Source organism: Oncorhynchus nerka, linkage group LG28 (assembly GCF_034236695.1).
Source record: "Oncorhynchus nerka isolate Pitt River linkage group LG28, Oner_Uvic_2.0, whole genome shotgun sequence".
Taxonomy (NCBI): Eukaryota; Metazoa; Chordata; class Actinopteri; order Salmoniformes; family Salmonidae; genus Oncorhynchus; species Oncorhynchus nerka.
The window spans coordinates 35,387,873-35,408,060 of NC_088423.1; the positions used below are offsets into that span (position 1 = coordinate 35,387,873).

The following is a 20,188-nucleotide window of genomic DNA, read 5'->3' on the forward strand; positions in this document are numbered from 1 at the left end:
CCAAGCAAAGAGGAGCAATTTGTGTACCACACCCTGGCTTCTTTTCCATATGTTCAGTAGGCTAGTAGAAAACACCATCCCTCCACACTATTTTAAGATATAGAATGATATAGATATGCATTTGGGTGGCAGATAGAAGTGGATAAACTGCTCCATAGTGCATAGTACTCCAGCTGAATTGTGGTTTCAGCCATCTTCTGTGCATGCTTTGGAAACACCTACAAGACCAATGAGTTATTTGTTGCATGAGGAAAACTCAATATAGCCTAGTCAGCAGAAGATGACAAGAATGTTGAATGGTTTATAGCTACATCTCAGTGTTTTCCTTCATTTACATCTACGTCTCATGATCTCAAAAGAACATTCATCCTCCTCTTTAGATGTTTTATTTGAAAGATCAGCAGCATTCTTAGTGTCAGCTTGTTGACATCTCAATGGACTCCTCCAAATCTTAGAATCACATATTGCATGTGTTTCTTCAAAATGAGATTGATTAATGCACTTGAAATCGCGCCACCAAGGTCACACTCAATCTGTCCAATCGGAGGAAAGCATGGATCTCTTAGTCAATCACTTGCAGTGCCTACTACCTCAACAACATGGACTCCCACACTGCAAAATGCATCATTTCAATTTGATTGAAAAATCACAAAATGGGAGAAATTCTGTCCGTAATGTCAAAAAAGGGAATATACATTTTTGGCATTTAAATCCAATCTTTATTTTATGTTAAAATATATTTTGTTGTTTTTGTTGTTGCAGACTGAAAAACCAGACCGACGTCATACCTTTGCCTCCTTAGCTTTGCGTAAGCGCTACAGCTATCTGACCGACCCTGCAGCGAGTGAGTTTAACATCTTTACTTTCATAAATCCTCAGTTCATACAAAATATCAATAACGTTATTCAACTTCATATGCAGTGTACGATATTACCTTTATGATATATTCATATATCAATAGTGTAGAATTATGAGCACTTTCCATACTGTCATCATACGCGTCATGATTCATATCCATCCCGGACAACCCTTGCTTGGTGTCTTATACTGAACAAAAATATAAATACAACATGTAAAGTGTTGGTCTCATGTTTCATGAGCTGAAATATATAAAAAAAATCCCAGAAATGTTCCATATGCACAAAAGCTTATTTCTCTCAAATGTTGTGCACAAGTTTGTTTACATCCCTGTTAGTGAGCATTTCTCCTTTGCCAAGATAATCCATCCACCTGACAGGAGTGGCATATCAAGAAGCTGATTAAACGGCATGATCATTACATAGGTGCACCTTGTGCTGGGAACAATAAAAGGCCGCTTTAAAATGTGCAGTTTTGTCACACAACACAATGCTACAGATGTCTCAAGTTTTGAGGGAGCGTGTAATTGGCATGCTGACTGCAGGAATGTCCACCAGAGCTGTTGCCAGAGAATTTAATGTTAATTTCTTTACTATAAGCTGCCTCCAACGTCGTTTTAGAGAATTTGGCAGTGCGTCCATCCGGCCTCACAACCGCAGACCACGTGTAACCACGCCAGCCCAGGACCTCCACATCTGGCTTCTCAAATAGTGTGATCGTCTGAGGGGCGGTGGGGGGTTGTACTGAGGAGTATTTTTGTCTGGGCCTGGCTCCCTAGTGGGTGGGTCTGGCTGCCAAGTATGTGGGCCTATGCCCTCCAAGGCCCACCCATGAACGAAACCCTGCCCCGTCATGTAAAATCCATAGATTAGGGCCTAATTTATTTATTTAAATTGACTGATTTTCTTATGTAAACTGTAACTCAGTTAAATCTTTGAAATTGTTTCATGTTGCATTTGTATTTTTGTTTAGTATACTTTGCAGACCCTCTCCATTTTGTGAAATATATTTTCCTTGTTTTTGTCTCATAACATTTGTGTGAAAACTACTGGCATTGCAACATCCAAATGTCAAATACAATTATTATCTTGTAGCGTTTTCATTATTTTGAAGAACACCTCACTTTTATTGGCTTAGTGATTGTTCAGGGCATTAATTTCTTGTGAACCAATCAATAAGTGAACCCTTGAGACAATTATTGCACTAATAATATACTAAAAGGATTGTGGGGTCATTTTTGGCATTGGAAACATATGACAATGGTGTGCACCAAACATATAAAAGGCACTGCAGCAAAACGGCAAACAGACAAAGCACATCAATGGTCAATAGAATGGTTGTGTTGTTGTCTTGGTATGTTTGAAATGGTTTCTTCTTCACTGTTATGTCAAGCATTTTGTTGCCACGTATGCTTCATTGTGTGTTATCTTGCATCTGTTCTATTTTGTGACAGATCATTGACCTTAAACAATCACTTTTCACCACATCTTTGTTTAGATAGTAATTGACGTTTCATAAATGATATTATTCTTACTGCTTTGATTAATATTGGCCTTACTGACTCCAACTTTCTCTCTCTGGTTTCTCTGTTTTTATTATTTCAATTATTTTCCGTTGAATTTATGTTAAATCTTTGGTTTGGTTATTCAAGAAACAACTGATCGGAGTTCGCCGAGATCACAGCCTACTGGCTACACTCACAAACCTGTCTTTTCAACGAGATCTTATCAGGCGTGGTCGGCTGTTCCTGTCTCCGTCCCTGGCCAAGCCAAGTCTGGATTCGGTTCCCACTCCAGTTCATCGTCCAACACGCCCACTGCCTCTCCACTGAAGTCTGTGTGGTCCATCACCTCAGCATCCCCCATCAAGTCCAACATAGGCGGCTCACCGGCCCATTCCATCAAGTCAGTCAGCGACATAGCTTCCCCCATCAGGTCGTACAGGACCATTTCTTCCCCAATAAAGACTGTAGTTCAGCAGGCCCAGTACCCAGTTCAGGTTACCCCCAGTCTCCAGTCATCGCCAGTCAGAAGCATTCCAGACCATGTTTCCATCAAGGGACTGGCAGCATTGTCTACTAGAACCTCTCCTATCACCACTGGTGGAGGGTGTCTGCTAGAAAGGTCATCAATCACCATGACGCCACCTGCTTCCCCTAAATCCTCACTGAACATGTACAGTTCAACTCTTCCATTCAAGGGTGTCATTGTGGGCACTGGCACAACAACATCGTCCTCTCCTATAAAAACTGTTCCTGGCCTCTCCTCTGTCCGGTCCAGTGCAGACCCCTCAAGCCCCTCAAGGAGTCTCTTTTCCTCCCTCTCATCACCAATTAAATCCAACACTCCTCCTAGTGCTGCAGCTCTGATCAATGGAACAGTATCCCCTACAAAGTACCGCTCCTCCTCCCCCACGTCCCTACTCTCCAGCAGCTTACAGGGGAGGATACAGGCAACCACCAATGCAGCAACAACAAGCGTAAATGCAGCCTTTGACGAGGTTGAAAAAACGTTCAATTCCTGCTCTGCCTCTGGATATGGCACTCTCAAGTCCATGTCCTCCTCAGCGTCATCCTCTTACCAGTCTATAAGATCCTCAGCCTCTAGTTCCCTATATGCCTCTTTACGGTCCCCACTAAACCCACCAAGCCCAATGACTGTCCCAGTGTATTCAATTATAAATGTTTTGCCAGAACCCCAATTTAAAAAGCTCCCTGAGGTGTCAAAGTCAGCTGCTGCCCTCTTGTCCCCTCGAAAAACTATGCCTGCTGAGACAAACTCTCAAGCCCAGTCTTCCTTTGCCAGAACTCTGTCACCTGTCAAATCCTCCTTATTCATGTCCCCGGCTGCCCTAAAATCCACCACCTCATCCCCGCTGTCCTCCAGCCAAGAGATACTGAAGGACGTGGCAGAAATGAAAGAGGACTTGATACGGATGTCTAACATCTTGCAAACAGAACCAAGTTCAGCCTCCAAAGGTTTCCAGTCTGACTTCCCCAAAGAGGCTAGAATGGAGGACGAGGAGCCTTACAGAATTGTAGAGAAAGTGAAACAGGACCTGGTCAAAGTTAGTGAGATACTAACCAAGGATACGGTCAAGAATAACAAGACAGCTTTTAAAACAAATACAACAGACGAGTTACAGTTCTCTACACAAGTGCCAGTGGATCCCCAGCAAAGCAACTGGAGTTATCCACCAAGATATGAGACAGTGGTCCCTCAAATCAAAACTAAGACTATACCAGACAGAGATTTCAATCTATCGAAGGTAGTAGACTACTTGACAAATGACATTGGCAGTAGCTCTATCTCAAAAATTGCAGATGTAAAGCATAGATCTGATGAGGTTAGAAGAGAAGGAGAGGAGAAACAGAAACGTATGCTTAAACCTGAGCACAAGCTGAAAATGCCACCCGCAAACATGCGGTCCTCTGCCTCAGAAAAGGAGCTCTGTAAACTTGCAGATGTGCTATTTGGGCCTGATGCCATGTTAGAATCTCCAGATGACATCTCACATGACCAGGACAAGAGTCCCCTCTCAGACAGTGGCTTTGAGACAAGGAGTGAAAGGACGCCATCTGCCCCACAGAGTGCAGAAGGCATGGGACCCAAGACGCTTTTCCAGGATATTCCACCAGTAATCACAGAGACAAGGACTGAGGTTGTTCATGTTATTAGGAGCTATGAGTCTCCTGAAGATAACAAGCAACCAATGATGGAGGATACAAGGGCTGTTAGATACATTGATGCTGAGCCCAAAGGGCTGAATGCATCCAATGTGGACCAAACGAAATCATTTCAGATGAAAATCAGCCCGGACGATGACTCAATGGGCAAGGGCATGCGAGTTAAGGAAGAGACCCACATCACAACTACCACCCGAATGGTGTACCACAAACCCCAGAGTAAAGAGAATACATCAGAGAGGATTGACGAATCAATGTCAGTGCATGATATCATGAAAGCTTTCCAGTCCGGCAGGGATCCCTCCAGAGAACTTGCTGGACTGTTTGAGCACAAGGCCGGCAACGATGACACATCACAGAGAGTTCTTGAAGATATCAGCTCAAAGCCCAAAGTTGAAAGAATAATTGAGGTTCACATTGAAAAGGGCAACAAAACTGAACCAACTGAGGTCATCATCCGGGAGACAAAAAATCGCCCAGAGAAGGAGATGTACTTCTACCAAGGGAACAGTGGAATGTCACGACAGGGAGAGGAGGAGCCTGAAGAATCGCTCCCCTGTTACCTAGAGTCTTCCAGAGTAAACACGCCCATGACACAGGAAGATGATAGTCATCCAAGCTCTGAACAGCTCATGGCAGACGACTCATACAAAACCCTGAAGTTACTCAGCCAGCACTCTGTGGAATATAATGATGATGAATCATCAGAACTCAGAGGAGAGTCTTACAACTTTGCCGACAAAATGCTTCTCTCTGAGAAACCAGACTCGTCTCACTCTGACACTGAGGAGTATTTAAGGGACAGGTCTCGTTTTCAATCCCCAGATAGGAGTTGTTATAGTCAGGGAAGGTCTAGTGGATCAAGGCAAGAATATATTTTGAAGTCATCAAACACAGACAAATCAGGTCAAATTGCCAATGTAGACGATAACTTTGACAAACTAACACTGTTGCAGTATTCCTCAGAACCTGGTAGCCCAAAGCACTCTGTTTGGATGCGTGTCACTGATGACAGACAGGGCAAGAATAGAGAAAAGCTGATATATGAAGACAGAGTAGACAGAACTGTTAAGGAAGCAGAGGAAAAGCTTAGCGAAGTCTCTCAGTTTTTTCGTGATAAGACAGAGAAACTGAACGATGAGCTTTCTTCCCCTGAGAAGAAGTCCCGTAGGTCCGACTTTAGGGAAACACGATCAGGGCCTAGCTCTACGCACAGCAGTCCTGAAAGATCAGCATACAGGAATGGGGGCAGTGGTGAAGAATGTAGAGACCGTTTCAGAGACAGGTTTGGCTCCAATGATAGAAAATGTGCTAGTTTACCAAGCAGCCCAGAGAGGAGAGTGCTGCTACAATATAAGGATGACAATAGAAAACCAGGGGATGGCATCTCACAGGGCAATGTGGGTGATGCCTCTAAACCTTTTCAAATGTCATCCTCCAAAGTCAGCGCTGTTAGGCTACATTTTGAACAAGAGGCTCAAAAGCAAGATACGGGTCCACAATGGGGACACACGTCAAATCCCCCAGTAAGAAAACTCCTGGAAAGTAAGCTGCCTGTGTATCAGGTTTTTGCAGGCTCAAATATCCCCAAATCACCAGACAGTCCAGGATGTACAAGGAAGGTTCTAGAAAGTGAGGTAAGAGGATCTAGTGGACCAAGCCCCAGTGCTAATAGGTATATTTACTCATCTCCTAAACACGGCACAAACGGAAATGAACAGGAAGAAAAAAAGTCCTTCAAAACTTGGGAATGTCATGGAAATGGAAACTATCAACCCCAAGTGTCAATTCACAAAGGCCACAATTCACAAAGAGAACAGCAGGGTTTTAGAGATGGAATAGCCAGAAAAGAAGAGACAACCAAGAAAATAATTTACACAGAGCTTGTGGTCCGAGAAACCCCAAATAGTACCGGTGGTCTAAAAAAAAACTCGGAATCGCAAATTCCTGTTAGAATGCCATCTAGTTTCTCAGAAAATCATCAATCCACTCCATTAAAATGTGATACCTCTGTTAAACTGTGTGAAAGGCCAGGGTTACAAATACCTACTTTAGCTAGAAATAGGTTACACAGCGGCTCTGAATCCAGAAAATCCACAAACGGCTCATCAGTAGAAAAATCATCTGATTCTTTTGATAGTAGCCAGTCAACTGTAGTGTGTAATGGTATAGATAGCGATCAAGTAGGGTACTTGGAAAACATTGTTACTGAGGGTTTCAAAGACATCAAACCTTTGCCAGTTTATGTTAGCATCCAAGTGGGCAAGAAATACGAAAAAGAAACAGCTGAGCAGCTGGGAACATACAAAAAGATAGTGAGTCACGAGAGTCGAACAGTGCATGAGACACGGGGAGCGCGTTACACCATTAAACAAAAACAGACCCCATCTCCTCAAGGCAGCCCAGAGGATGACACTCTAGAGCAAGTTACTTTCATGGACAGCTCTGGCAAAAGTCATGTTACTCCTGAGACACCAAGTTCTGAGGAGGTGAGCCTTGCCTCCAGAACGCCAGATTCCGTGATTGGATCCATGCCCGGAATGCCCATTCCAATAGCAGAGGAGTCTGAAGAAGATGAAGGAAAGACCTTCGTCTACAAGGAGTCTCTGCCAAAGAAAACCAAGCCTGCCTCATCAGAACCCTCCAACCGAAATCAGGAAACACTGAAACGACACAAAGAGAAAAGAGTCGCTTACATTGAGTTCCCCCCCCCTCCGCCTTTAGAGGCAGAGCATTCTGACCCTGATAAGAGGGGATCTTGTGCCTCCTCAGAGGCTGAGACAGAGATGATGGAGGTGAACCTCCAAGAGGAGCATGATCGGCACCTCCTTGCAGAGCCCATCATCAGGGTTCAACCTCCCTCTCCAGTTCCACCTGGAGCAGACGACAGCGACTCTAGCGACGATGAGTCTGTCTTCCATCCCATTCCCAACAAAAAGTACACCTTCAAGATGAAGGAGAAAGAGGAAGGAGAGAAGCGTCTAAAACCCCAAAAGCCTGAGAGGAACGGAAACAACAAGGAGTCAGGCACGAATGGCGTTGAAAAAGAAGAGGATGTAGACTTAGAGAAAAATGGCAACGACCAGTCAATCACAGACTGCTCCATAGCCACAACTGCTGAGTTCTCTCATGACACAGATGCCACTGAAATAGACTCACTCGATGGCTATGACCTTCAAGATGAGGATGATGGATTGAGTGAACAAGACCCTAAAACATCAAGCCTGTCCAATGACGGCAAGACATGTGATCGTTCCTTTAGTCAATCAAAGCTTGAAGTCATAGAGGAGGAGAAAACACCAAGTGAGGATGGAGGGGATAATGGGAAAGCAAACTCAGACCAAAACACCGGAGATGAAAAAGACTACACTCTTGAGGGAAGACATCCAGATAGACAGGGCGATAGACAAGACTTTGCAGATAACTATTTCCGTTGTCAACTCGAAGAGGAGTTAAACTCTACCTTCAAAACAGTCGCCACGAAAGGCTTAGACTTTGACCCCTGGTCAAGCAAAGGGGGAGAAGGAGAAGGAGTTTTTGATGCCAAAGCGAGAGAAGAAGATCCCAAGCCTTTTGGTTTGTCTGTGGAGGACAAATCGCAAGCCACCACTCCAGACACTACCCCTGCTAGAACCCCGACTGATGAAAGCACACCGACTAGCGAGCCTAACCCTTTCCCCTTCCATGAGGGGAAGATGTTTGAGATGACGCGCAGTGGTGCAATTGACATGAGCAAGCGGGACTTTGTTGAAGAGAGGCTTCAATTTTTCCAGATTGGTGAGCATTCCTCTGATGGGAAATCAGGGGACAAGGGGAGAGGGGGAAAGAGTCCGGGGGTAGTTACCTCTCAGTCAAAAACAGGGGAGAGGGGTGAAGGGGTGAAGTTAGAGACTGCCACAGACAGCAGCACATCAGCAAAGTGCAGCCCTGCACAGACTGGCACTGACACTGGCTGTACCGATGCGCCTTCTGGTGACACAGTAGCCGAGACCACGTCCTCATTCACGATTACGGCCTCTAAAGTTGACCCCAAATTACGTACCCCCATTAAGATGGGAATAGCCATTACAGTGAAAAAAGACTCGGGGGATCACACAGATTATAAGGCAGAGATGTCAGAAAGTCAGATGCCAGAATACATTAGCTTGGAAAACCAGTCACTGGGGAGTCAGTTTAGCGGATACAGAGACCCAAAGCTGTCAGAAAGAAGAGATTACCCTGCAGAGAACTGCAATAACAACAATAACCTTGAGTCCTCTAGCGTCCAGGCTAACTATATACAATGTGGCAGTGTGGTGTTTAATTTGCAGTCGTCTTCTGAACCCACCCTTCAGAAAGCCAGTAGGATTGAAGCTTTGTTCTGTAGAGACTCTCTAGAAGTAGAAGAAAACAGTGTTCAGGCTGAACAAAGACAAAGTGAAGCCATCAAGGAAGCTGAGGCGAAGCAGCAAAAGTCTAGGCTGCCTGTCAAAGCGCCAGGGTGGTCGTTCCATACACAAGGCACAGCAATAGGGAAGCAAAAACCCAAACAGGTTGTCAAGGCTGAGGTGAGGAGAAGAGCAGAGCCTGTCATTGCCAAAGTAGAGCCCAGGTCTAGAATCCCAATCAAAGATATTAAAAAGAGCAGCACACCCAGCTCCCCAATATCAGTGCAGGTAACAACTCAGTCTAGCAGGGAAAGAGTAGCTATACAGTTTCCTTCCAGGTTGCCCATCAAAGACAGGTCTCAGGTTAGCTCGTCAGGTGAGACGAGTAGGGAGAACGCCAGCGAGGTTTGTAAACGCACCATCGAGTACTTTAAGGGCATTAGCGGGGAGACGCTAAAGCTGGCCAACCGCCTATCAGACGAAGAGAAAAAGACACAGGGAGAACAGTCCGAGGAAGACAGCACCTCCAGGAGCACCTCTCTGTCGGACCCCTCTCAACCCTCCCGCTCGTCGAGGTCTGGTAGAGGCTCGAGAGCTGAGGCCGGGGCCTTGTCCGTAAGGGCAAAGGTCGACAGGGCCTCCGGCAGTGAGAGGAGCAGGAGGAGTAGGCGGACTGGTGGGAAGGAAGGCAGTCAGGTTGCGGGGCCTCGGGCGCCCCCCGTCGCGGAGATCAAGCCTAGTTTGTAAAACTTTCACACTTGTTAAAACCTTAGTTGCATGAAGTCGTTGTGATTGATTGCCTGTGGCGTGTTTATTCTCTTCAAACAGTAGCTGTCATTCTGTCATCGTCATCTATGTACTGTGTACTGTACTTGTCCTTGTCAGACTCTCCTCCTCCCCTCAACCCCTTAGTTGTCAGATACCTCAGCATGCCAGAGTAGTGACTGGTGCACTGGCACAGCCAGTCTCCTGTTGACGGCTACTGAGTCTGTCTATCTGTCTGTCTGTGCAGGGTGGCTACTGAAAACAGCAGTTCTAGTTTATTCTATTTCATGGTCAAGTTGTGTCTCTGAGCTAATTAGCCTTAGCAAAAACAGAACGGTTGTCCGCATGTGTACTGTGTAGTCCCATTTAAGAACTATGAATCCACCCTAGAGTTCCTACGAGTACATGACTCTTTTGACCCATTTTACATTATTTTGTTTGTATGGTTCTTATGATAGTTACTGCCTGCTTAGAGGATACATATTCACAGACCTGTGTCCAAATAACACACTGTAGTCCGTCATATAGTGTCTATTCTGCCTTTTCTTGCCATTCAGGAAACTAAATCTGAAGTGCTGTCAGCCTAAACAAGCCATTGAATAATAAAATGCACATTTACAGTAAACCTGTTGATTCAATATTTATATATCAAACACTGACAAGAGGCTGCAAAACACTCAGTCTGCTTTTATATCATTTGTAAAATACTACACTTGGCCAGAAAAGGAAAGAGTCCTCTGTACTCCTATTTCAGTCAATAGAAAAGGTACTGAACAGTGTTGATTATTTAGATTATCTCTGCCCTTTAGGTCCTCAGAGTCCCTGTGAGCGAACAGACCTGCGGATGGCCATTGTGGCCGACCACCTGGGACTTAGCTGGACTGGTAAGGAAATAGTGCTCCCTGGTCCCAGTACCATCTGTCTTCATGGCTCTCTCTTCTTCTGCTTTCCCCTATCTCAAGAAAACAACATAGATATTACTGTGAGGAAACAGTGCCCTCTACAGAGTGATGCTCTTCTTACACTGCAGCTCTACATACTCATGCTCATGCATGTGCAGAAATGGATGCCTTGAACTGATGCGGTGTTAATTTCATCAGCAAAAATATTGACTTAAAATATTTGTAAAACACATTTTTCTATGGTATTTGATGAGACTATAATTGACTAAATAGATCCACAAAAAACTATAACTAAATGAGACGAGACAAAATGATCTCTGTGTCTAAAATCTCACTTCTAAGTGGACTGGACAATAGTTTTTGGAGCGATTAAGAGCTTTTCAGTAATAAGGACCATTAATATTAACAGCACAGATATGCAGCGCAAGTTCTGTTCAGCAGTGGGAAGGACGAGCCGCACCCGGTACATACAGCCTACATCATCTGCTGAGCTGAGGGGTAGCAAGTGATGAGTGTGGGCAGACAGACAGGCTTCGCCCCGGCTGTTCCGCCTCCGATTATACACATCACGAAGGAGACTCTTTTGCTTCCCTGTAGCTAACCAGTCACCACCAGCCTTCTCAGCCTGGTCTCAGACTAAACGTAACATAGTAAATGTCAGTCCGGGACACTCAAATTAGTATGATATGTTATGTGTGGTCAGGGTTGGGGAGAAACAGATTACATGAAAGTGATTACAGAAAACCGTTAACTGTCATCCGTTATGTTACCAGCTAAAATATTGTAGTCAGATTACAGATACTTTTGCAAACCTAGATGGTTATTTTGAGGATTACTTTTAAATTCAGAAAGGATGTTTGCGGAAAAAAACTTTGACACTTCTCTGTTTTCTCAATGGCATTCAAATCAACATTGAAAAAGGTGCAAGTTTAAGTTTGTTCCATCTGAGCGAGTCTGACAACAAGTCAGAGACCACTATGATGACACACCAAATAGGTTTGATGGATCGCGGGAAAAGAACAAGAATAGGCTTTTGTAGGCTACAGTCCAAGCTATGTCTTCCAATGGAGCGACTTCTGTCGGCATCCAAAGATTATCCAACTTAAATAAACCCTTGGAGGAAAGGATGACAGGAGTGGTGTAGTCTACGGCGATACAGATATCACTTATTATTGATATCTACTTGGCGCATTGATGTGAATCACAATGCTGCTCTCTCATTTAGCTATTTGTGCCTTATAGAATGTGGTTGTTGTGGATGGCTGTTCACAAATGTAAATGTGTATTTGATCCCAATAATGGTTGAATTCAAGAAGTTTAAGCTGCCTATCAATCATTGTTTTGAAACCAGTGGACAGCCAGTGAAAAATGTGCTCTTGCAAAACTGCATAGTGCAGATCCCAGCCTATGGAATAAAAGTGGGGATTGTATTACTCAATCTAATTCATACTGATAAAAATGTATAAATCCATAGGCCTAATGGACACATGCTCAAACTCGTACACTTTTGATAGACTTAAGGGGGCAATCCATTTTTGGACATAAATTATATATACAGTACCAGTCAAAAGTTTGGACACACCTACTCATTCCAGGGTAGTCACTCATCCCTCCGGAACTTTCATTACACACACCTGTCCCCTATTCCCACTGATTAGTGCTTGTATAAGTGTGCCCTTTGATTTCCATTGGGCTGTCGATTATTGTTACAATGTCCGTTGGTGCGTGTGAGTACATGTGCCGTGTGTTTTGGGCTTCCATGCCCTTGTGGATTGCGCAGATGATTATGGGTCTCCTCCCATGTGTTAATCATCGTGCGTGTGTTATTTATTCAAGGTACTCCTCGCTCTTTTTGTTTGGGTTTCAACCCTGTGTTTTTATAGTGTTTGTTTGGTCTTCGTCCCCGGTCCTTTACACGGCACGCCATAATTTGGGTACAATAAAAAAAAAAACACTTTTACACTTTCCTGTGTCTGTCTCCCGATCCTTCATGCCAACGTGACAGACCCCTAGACTTTTTCCACATTTTGGATAAAGTACTGAGTTAAGTGTCTGTATACTTATGTAAATGTGATATTTCAGTTTTTTATTTTGAATACATTAGCAAAACTGTCTAAACTTTTATTAATTTTTTGCTAATTAATAAAAATAAAAACAAATATTATGTTTACACAAGTATTCAGACCATTTACTCAGTACTTTGTTGAAGCACCTTTGGCAACAATTACAGCCTTGATGCATCTTGGGTATGACGGTACAAGCTTGGCACGCCTGTATTTGCTGAGTTTCTCCCATTCTTCTCTGCAGATTCTCTCAAGCTCTGTCAGGTTGGATGGGGAGCATTGCTGCAAAGATATTTATAGGTCTCTCCAGAGTTGTTCAATCAGGTTTAATTCCGGGCTCTGGCTGAGCTTCTCAATGACATTCAGAGACTTGTCCCAAAGCCACTCCTGCGTTGTCTTGGCTGTGTGCTTAGGGTCGTTGTCCTGTTGGTAGGTGAACCTTCGCCCTAGTCTGAGGTCCTGAGCACTCTCTCTCTGTACTTTGCTCTGTTCGTCTTTGCCTCAATCCTGACTAGTCTCCCAGTCCCTGCCGCTGAAAAACATCCCCCGCAGAATGATTCTGCTACCACCATGCTTCACCTTAGGAACGGTGCCAGGTTTCTTTCAGATGTGACGCTTGGCATTCAGGCCAAAGATTTCAATATTGGTTTCCTCAGACCGGAGAATCTTGTTTCTGATGGTCTGGGATTCTTGAGGTGCCTTTTGGCAAACTCCAAGCTGACTGTCATGTAACTTTTACTGTAGAGTGGCTTCCGTCTTGACACCGGCCTGATTGGTAGAGTGCTGCAGAAATGGTTGTCCTTCTGGAAGATTCTCCCATCTTCACAAAGGAACTTTAAAGCTCTGTCCCTGACCAAGGCCCTTCTCCCCCGATTGCTCAGTTTGGCCAGGTAGCCAGCTCAAGGAAGAGTCTTGGTGGTTCCAAACTTCTTGCATTTAACTATGATGGTGGCCACTGTGTTCTTGGGGACTTTCAATGCTGCAGAAATCTTTTGTTCCCCTTCCCCAGATCTGTGCCTTGACATAATCCTGTCTCGGAGCTCCAAGGACAATTCCTTCGACTTCATGGCTTGGTTTTTGCTCTGACATGCACTGTCAACTGTGGGACCTTTATATAGACAGTTGTGTACCTTTCAAAATCATGTCCAATCAATTGAATTTACCACAGGTGGACTCCAATAAAGTTGTAGATACATCTCAAGGATGATCAATGGAAACAGGATGCACCTGAGCTCAATTTTGAGTCTCATAGCAAAGGGTCTGAATACTTATGTAAATAAGGTATTTCTGTTTATAATGTTTTCGCTTTGTCATTATGGGGTACTGTGTGTAGATTTCTGTGGATAAAAAAAATGTTATCCGTTTTAGAATAAGGCTGTAAAGTAACAAAATGTGGAAAAAGTCAAGGGGTCTGAATACTTTCCGAAGGCACTGTATATGCATCATGAGCTTAGTTCAACTGTCACACTCCATGAAAATATAAGCTTGTTTTTCTCCAATGTTCGTAAACATTGTAAATGTAGCCTAATAACATGGTTAAAATAATATTTTTGATATCATGGATGGTCAGTCCTTGCATTCGTAGCTATTTCTATTAATCTTAGGGTGGATACATTTCTCCAGGCCCATCCTTCAGCTTTTCACCAAAACACAGGCAGGGCGACCGTTTTGTTATTGTTTCATCTGTGGATTTGCAAAAATCCCAGAACCACACGGGGGGACCTAGTGAATGACCTGCAGAGAGCTGGGACCAAAGTAACAAAGCCTACCATCAGTAACACACTATGCCACCAGGGACTCAAATCCTGCAGTGCCAGACGTGTCCCCCTGCTTAAGCCAGTACATGTCCAGGCCCGTCTGAAGTTTGCTAGAGAGCATTTGGATGATCCAGAAGAAGATTGGAAGAATGTCATATGGTCAGATGAAACCAAAATATAACTTTTTGGTAAAAACTCAACTCGTCGTGTTTGGAGGACAAAGAATGCTGAGTTGCATCCAAAGAACACCATACCTACTGTGAAGCATGGGGGTGGAAACATCATGCTTTGGGGCTGTTTTTGTGCAAAGGGACCAGGACGACTGGTCCGTGTAAAGGAAAGAATGAATGGGGCCGTGTATCGTGAGATTTTGAGTGAAAACCTCCTTCCATCAGCAAGGGCATTGAAGATGAAACGTGGCTGGGTCTTTCAGCATGACAATGAACCCAAACACACTGCCCGGGCAACGAAGGAGTGGCTTCGTAAGAAGCATTTCAAGGTCCTGGAGTGGCCTAGCCAGTCTCCAGATCTCAACCCCATAGAACATCTTTGGAGGGAGTTGAAAGTCCGTGTTGCCCAGCAACAGCCCCAAAACATCACTGCTCTAGAGGAGATCTGCATGGAGGAATGGGCCAAAATACCAGCAACAGTGTGTGAAAACCTTGTGAAGACTTACTGAAAACGTTTGACCGCTGTCATTGCCAACAAAGGGTATATAACAAAATATTGAGAAACTTTTGTTATTGACCAAATACTTATTTTCCACCATAATTTGCAAATAAATTCATTAAAAATCCTACAATGTGATTTTCTGGATTTATTTTTTCATTTTGTCTGTCATAGTTGAAGTGTACCTATGATGAAAATTACAGGCCTCTCTCATCTTTTTAATTGGGAGAATTTGCACAATTGGTGGCTGACTAAATACTTTTTTGCCCCACTGTATATGTAGTAGAAAGCGATGGGTTAGAAGAAACCTACATATCCAACCCATAAAGTAAAATTTAACATCCATATATGGCCAGCTATGTCAACTTTAACATTGATTTATCCTGCAATAGATGTGGTTCAATTGGTAACATACATTTGTGTCTTCTAATGCCTTTTAAGGGGAAAATAATCTAAAAGTAACTGAATATAATCAGATTACTTTACTGAGTGGGTAACTTTTGGATTACCCTAACTTTGGACAGGTAACTAGCAACTGTAACAGATTACATTTAGAAAGTAAGCTACCCAACCCTGTGTTTGGTATGGTTACATAAGACAGATGGTTACTTATGGGTCGTTGGTCAGGGTGGGTGGGCGTATAACGCAAACGTCTAGTAAGCCAGAGGTTGTGAGTTTGAATCTCATCGGGGACAATTTTAGCTAATTAGCAACTTTTCTATGACTTACTACTTTTTTATCTACTTTGCAACTACTTAGCATATTTGCAAACCCTTCCACTAAGCCTTGAACCAAACTCCTAAACTTAACCTTAACCATAACCCCTAGCCTAGCTAACGTTAGCCACCTAGCTAGACTTCGTAAAATACATTTAGCAAATTCGTAACATAGTACGTTTTGCAAATTAGTAAAATATTGCACATCTTGTAAATTCGTAACATATAATGCAAATTGTAATTCGTAACATGTCATACGAACTTGGTGATGTACATCCACAAATGAATACATGCCATACGAAATGTAACATATCATACTAAATGGAGTGTCCCGGATTTACGTACAGAATAATACGAGATGCTCTGACCAGTTTGGCCTTCTAGTTAGCTACCCTTTGCCTGGTTAAGAAACACAAGCTGCTTTCCTGAAATTAAAAACATTTGCAGCATTGAGTTGTTTGAATTTGTAGTCTTGCTCAACCTTCCCACTGGGGTGGCAGGTAGCCTAGTGGTTTGACTGTTGGGCCAGTAACCGAAAGGTTGCTGGGTTGAATCCCTGAACTGACAAGAAAAAATATTTTGTTCTGCCCCTGAACAAGGCAGTTAACCCACTGTTCCCTGGTAGGCTGTCATTGTAAATAAGAATTTGTTCTTAACTGATTTGCCTAGTTAAATAAAGGTTACATTTTATTTTTAAATCCCACTGTGTCACTGCATTTCATAGCCAAGATCTGTAGCCAAGTCTCCCTCTTTTCCTCAGTGAAAATGGCTTGATTCAAGCATTACCTCTCAAAAGATAAGACCCATAATAGTGGCGCTAATTTCCTTTCTTTCTATTGTGCAATGGCGGGCAGCATTTTACATCGCAGGCTGTTCTAAAACTAGGTTACTTGTAGACCGGACCGTTTACCATTTGTTAAGGCTACACCTTGTTCAGTCATGTTACCTCATTAAAAACCTGGCGCGTGTTCAGCAGCACACAACATTTTGAAAAGTTCAGATAGAAATATACTATGTAGAACAAACATGCCTCTGACATGTTGAATAAGGAATAATGTCGGCTCTATTCATGGAATTTCTAACTGTAACGTTCGAGAACGTTCTGCAGCTGAACGTGGCCCTGGTAACATTACTAGTAGCCTATATGCAAAGTAACATTTGGTAAATCTCATCAAAGGGACATCAAAAGAAAGGAAAAGGGACATCAAACTATTTATTGACAACATTCCTCTTGCCAATACTCTACATCTGACTGGGTGAATAACTTCATTTTGAGTTAATGTGGACCTAGTGACTCAGACTTGAGCACTTGGACCAGGAATCGAGCACTGGGACTCGGACTTGGACTCAGCACAGGGGACTTGGGACTTGATTCAGACTCGACTACATCACTGTGCGAAACTGTCATTAGCTCCCATTCAAAATCCTTAGCCCTCGTTCTACTTTTGGACATCAATGTGGCTGCGACGTCTGTGGAACGTTGATAACAATGACAATGATGCGACCAAGTAACAGGTGCAACCCATACAGTGGCTTGCGAAAGTATTCACCCCCTTGGCATTTACAACCTGGAATTAAAATTGATTTTTGATTTTTTTGTATCATTTGATTTACACAACATGCCTACTACTTTGAAGATACAAAATATATTTTATTGTGAAACAAACTAGAAATAAGCCAAAGAAAACAGAACTTGAGCATGCATCACCCCCCAAAGTCAATACTTTGTAGAGCCACCTTTTGCAGAAATTACAGCTGCAAGTCTCTTGTGGTATGTCTCTATAAGCTTGGCACATATAGCCACTGGGATTTTTGCCTATTCTTCAAGACAAAACTGCTCCAGCTCCATCAAGTTGGATGGGTTCCTTTTTCCCCTTAAACCGCTCATGTGTTGTTTTAGCAGTATGCTTAGGGTCATTGCCCTGTTGGAAGGTGAACCTCCGTCCCAGTCTCAAATCTCTGGAAGACTGAAACAGGTTTCCCCTCAAGAATTTCCCTGTATTTAGCGCCATCCATCATTCCTTCAATTCTGACCAGCTTCCCAGTCCCTGCCGATGAAAAACATCCCCACATGATGCTGCCACCACCATGCTTCACTGTGGAGATGGTATTATTTTTTTTCCACCCCATTTTCTCCCCAATTTCGTGGTATCCAATTGTTTAGTAGCTACTATCTTGTCTCATTGCTACAACTCCCGTACGGGCTCGGGAGAGACGAAGGTTAAAATTCCTCCGATACACAACCCAACCAAGCCGCACTGCTTCTTAACACAGCGCGCATCCAACCCGGAAGCCAGCCGCACCAATGTGTCTGAGGAAACACCATGCACCTGGCAACCTTGGTTAGCGCGCACTGCGCCCGTCCCGCCACAGGAGTCGCTGGTGCGCGATGAGACAAGGATATCCCTACCAGCCAACCCCTCCCTAACCCGGGCGACAGTAGGCCAATTGTGCGTCGCCCCACGGACCTCCCGGTCGCGGCCGGTTACGACAGAGCCTGGGCGCGAACCCAGAGTCTCTGGTGGAACAGTTAGCGCTGCAGCACAATGCCCTTAACCACTGCGATGGTATTCTCGGGATGATAAGAGATGTTGGGTTTGCGCCAGACATAGCGTTTTCCTTGATGACCAAAAAGCTAAATGTTAGTCTCATCTGACCAGAGTACCTTATTCCATATGTTTGGGGGAGTCTCCCACATGCCTTTTGACGAACACCAAACATGTTTGCTTATTTTTTTCTTTAAGCAGTGGCTTTTTTCTGGCCACTCTTCCATAACGCCCAGTTCTGTGGAGTGTATGGCTTAAAGTGGTCCTATGGACAGATACTCCAATCTCCGCTGTAGAGCTTTGCAGCTCCTTCGGAGTTATCTTTGGTCTCTTTGTTGCCTTTCTGATTAATGCCCTCCTTGCCTGGTCCATGAGTTTTGGTGGGCTGCCCTCTCTTGGCAGGTTTGTTGTGGTGCAATATTCTTACAATTTTTTTATAATGGATTTAAGGATGCTCCGTGGGATGTTCAAAGTTTGGGATTATTTTTCTAAGCCAACCCTGATCTGTACTTCTCCACAACTTTGTCCCTGACCTTTTTGGAGAGCTGCTTGGTCTTCATGGTGCCGCTTGCTTGGTGGTGCCCCTTGCTTAGTGGTGTTGCAGACTCTGGGGCCTTTCAGAACAGGTGTATATATACTGAGATCATGTGACACTTAGATTTCACACAGGTGGACTTTATTTAACTGATTATGTGACTTCTGAAGGTAATTGGTTGCAAAGGGTGTGAGTACATATGCATGCACCACTTTTCCGTTTTAATTATTATTATATATTTTTGAAACAATTAATTTTTTCCATTTCACTTCACCAATTTGGACTATTTTGTGTTTGTCCATTACATGAAATCCAAAATCCAAATCTATTTAAATTACAGGTTGTAATGCTTCGCAAAAACCTTGCACTACCTGGTGATTGTGTTTCTCTTTCTCTCCCTCTCTGCATTTGTATGTATGTGTTTGTTTTGTATGTGATTTGTTTTGTATGTGATTTGCAGTATCTATGTGGGCTGAATTAGGAATTTAAAAGGCCAGATCATTATTATATGTTGTTATATGTTGTGTTTGTCATATTTCTGCTTTTGGGAAGAGAATAGGATGATATGCAGAAAAACATGTTGGTAGGACAAGGATATATATGTACACTGAGTACACCAAACATTAGGGTCAGCCATAGTGGTATGGTGCACCTGGAGCAAAGTAGGCTTAAGTGCCTTGCTCAAGAGCAGGTGTTCTTAATGTTTTGTATACTCAAGTGTATGTTTGTGCACACGTCAGTGACTTATGTTTACTATAGGTTAATGACGCAATACAAATGTGATGTGACTAAAATGAAAGGGCATTTAGATGACTAAAATGGCCTACTGTTTTCGTCATTTTGAAAGCAACCAAATAATTATTAAAATTACAAAAAATATTACCTACAGTCAAATGACCAAATCGCCCTCTAGTGGCCTCATGGGTGGAATGTTTAAAATAAAATTATATAACACATTTATTCATAAATATTTTTCTTAATTTCATAATTCATAAACATGATTTTTTAAATGCAGAAAATCCCGTTTCTATGTCAATGCTTTTTAAAAATATATATTTCAGTCTTTGATGTATATAAAGTGTAATATTGGGATGCAAACAAAAAATTCAATACATTTCAACTATATCTGACATGGTATAGGTAGGTGTCTTCTTCTTTTTTTAAAGTCCTTAGCCATGTGTGTGAGTTGTATACTTTTGTTTCAAAGTGATTTGTTTAAGACTACCAAGAAACACTCTGTTACCCTGATTTAGCCCACTGCAGTAAAAAATTAATGATATTTGAGTCAAAATGACTAAGAGTAGACTAAATCCTAAAACTGAACT

General features: G+C 43.1%; 1 protein-coding gene across 1 annotated transcript in view; it reads left to right on the forward strand.

Moving 5' to 3' along the window:
• LOC115113172 (ankyrin-3-like) overlaps nucleotides 1-20,188 on the forward strand; it is a 150,882-nt gene that overhangs the window by 120,903 nt on the left and 9,791 nt on the right. Inside the window, 2 exon segments of the mRNA XM_065012776.1 lie at nucleotides 763-844; nucleotides 10,485-10,559. Of these exon segments, the coding sequence (XP_064868848.1) occupies nucleotides 763-844; nucleotides 10,485-10,559 (157 nt within the window).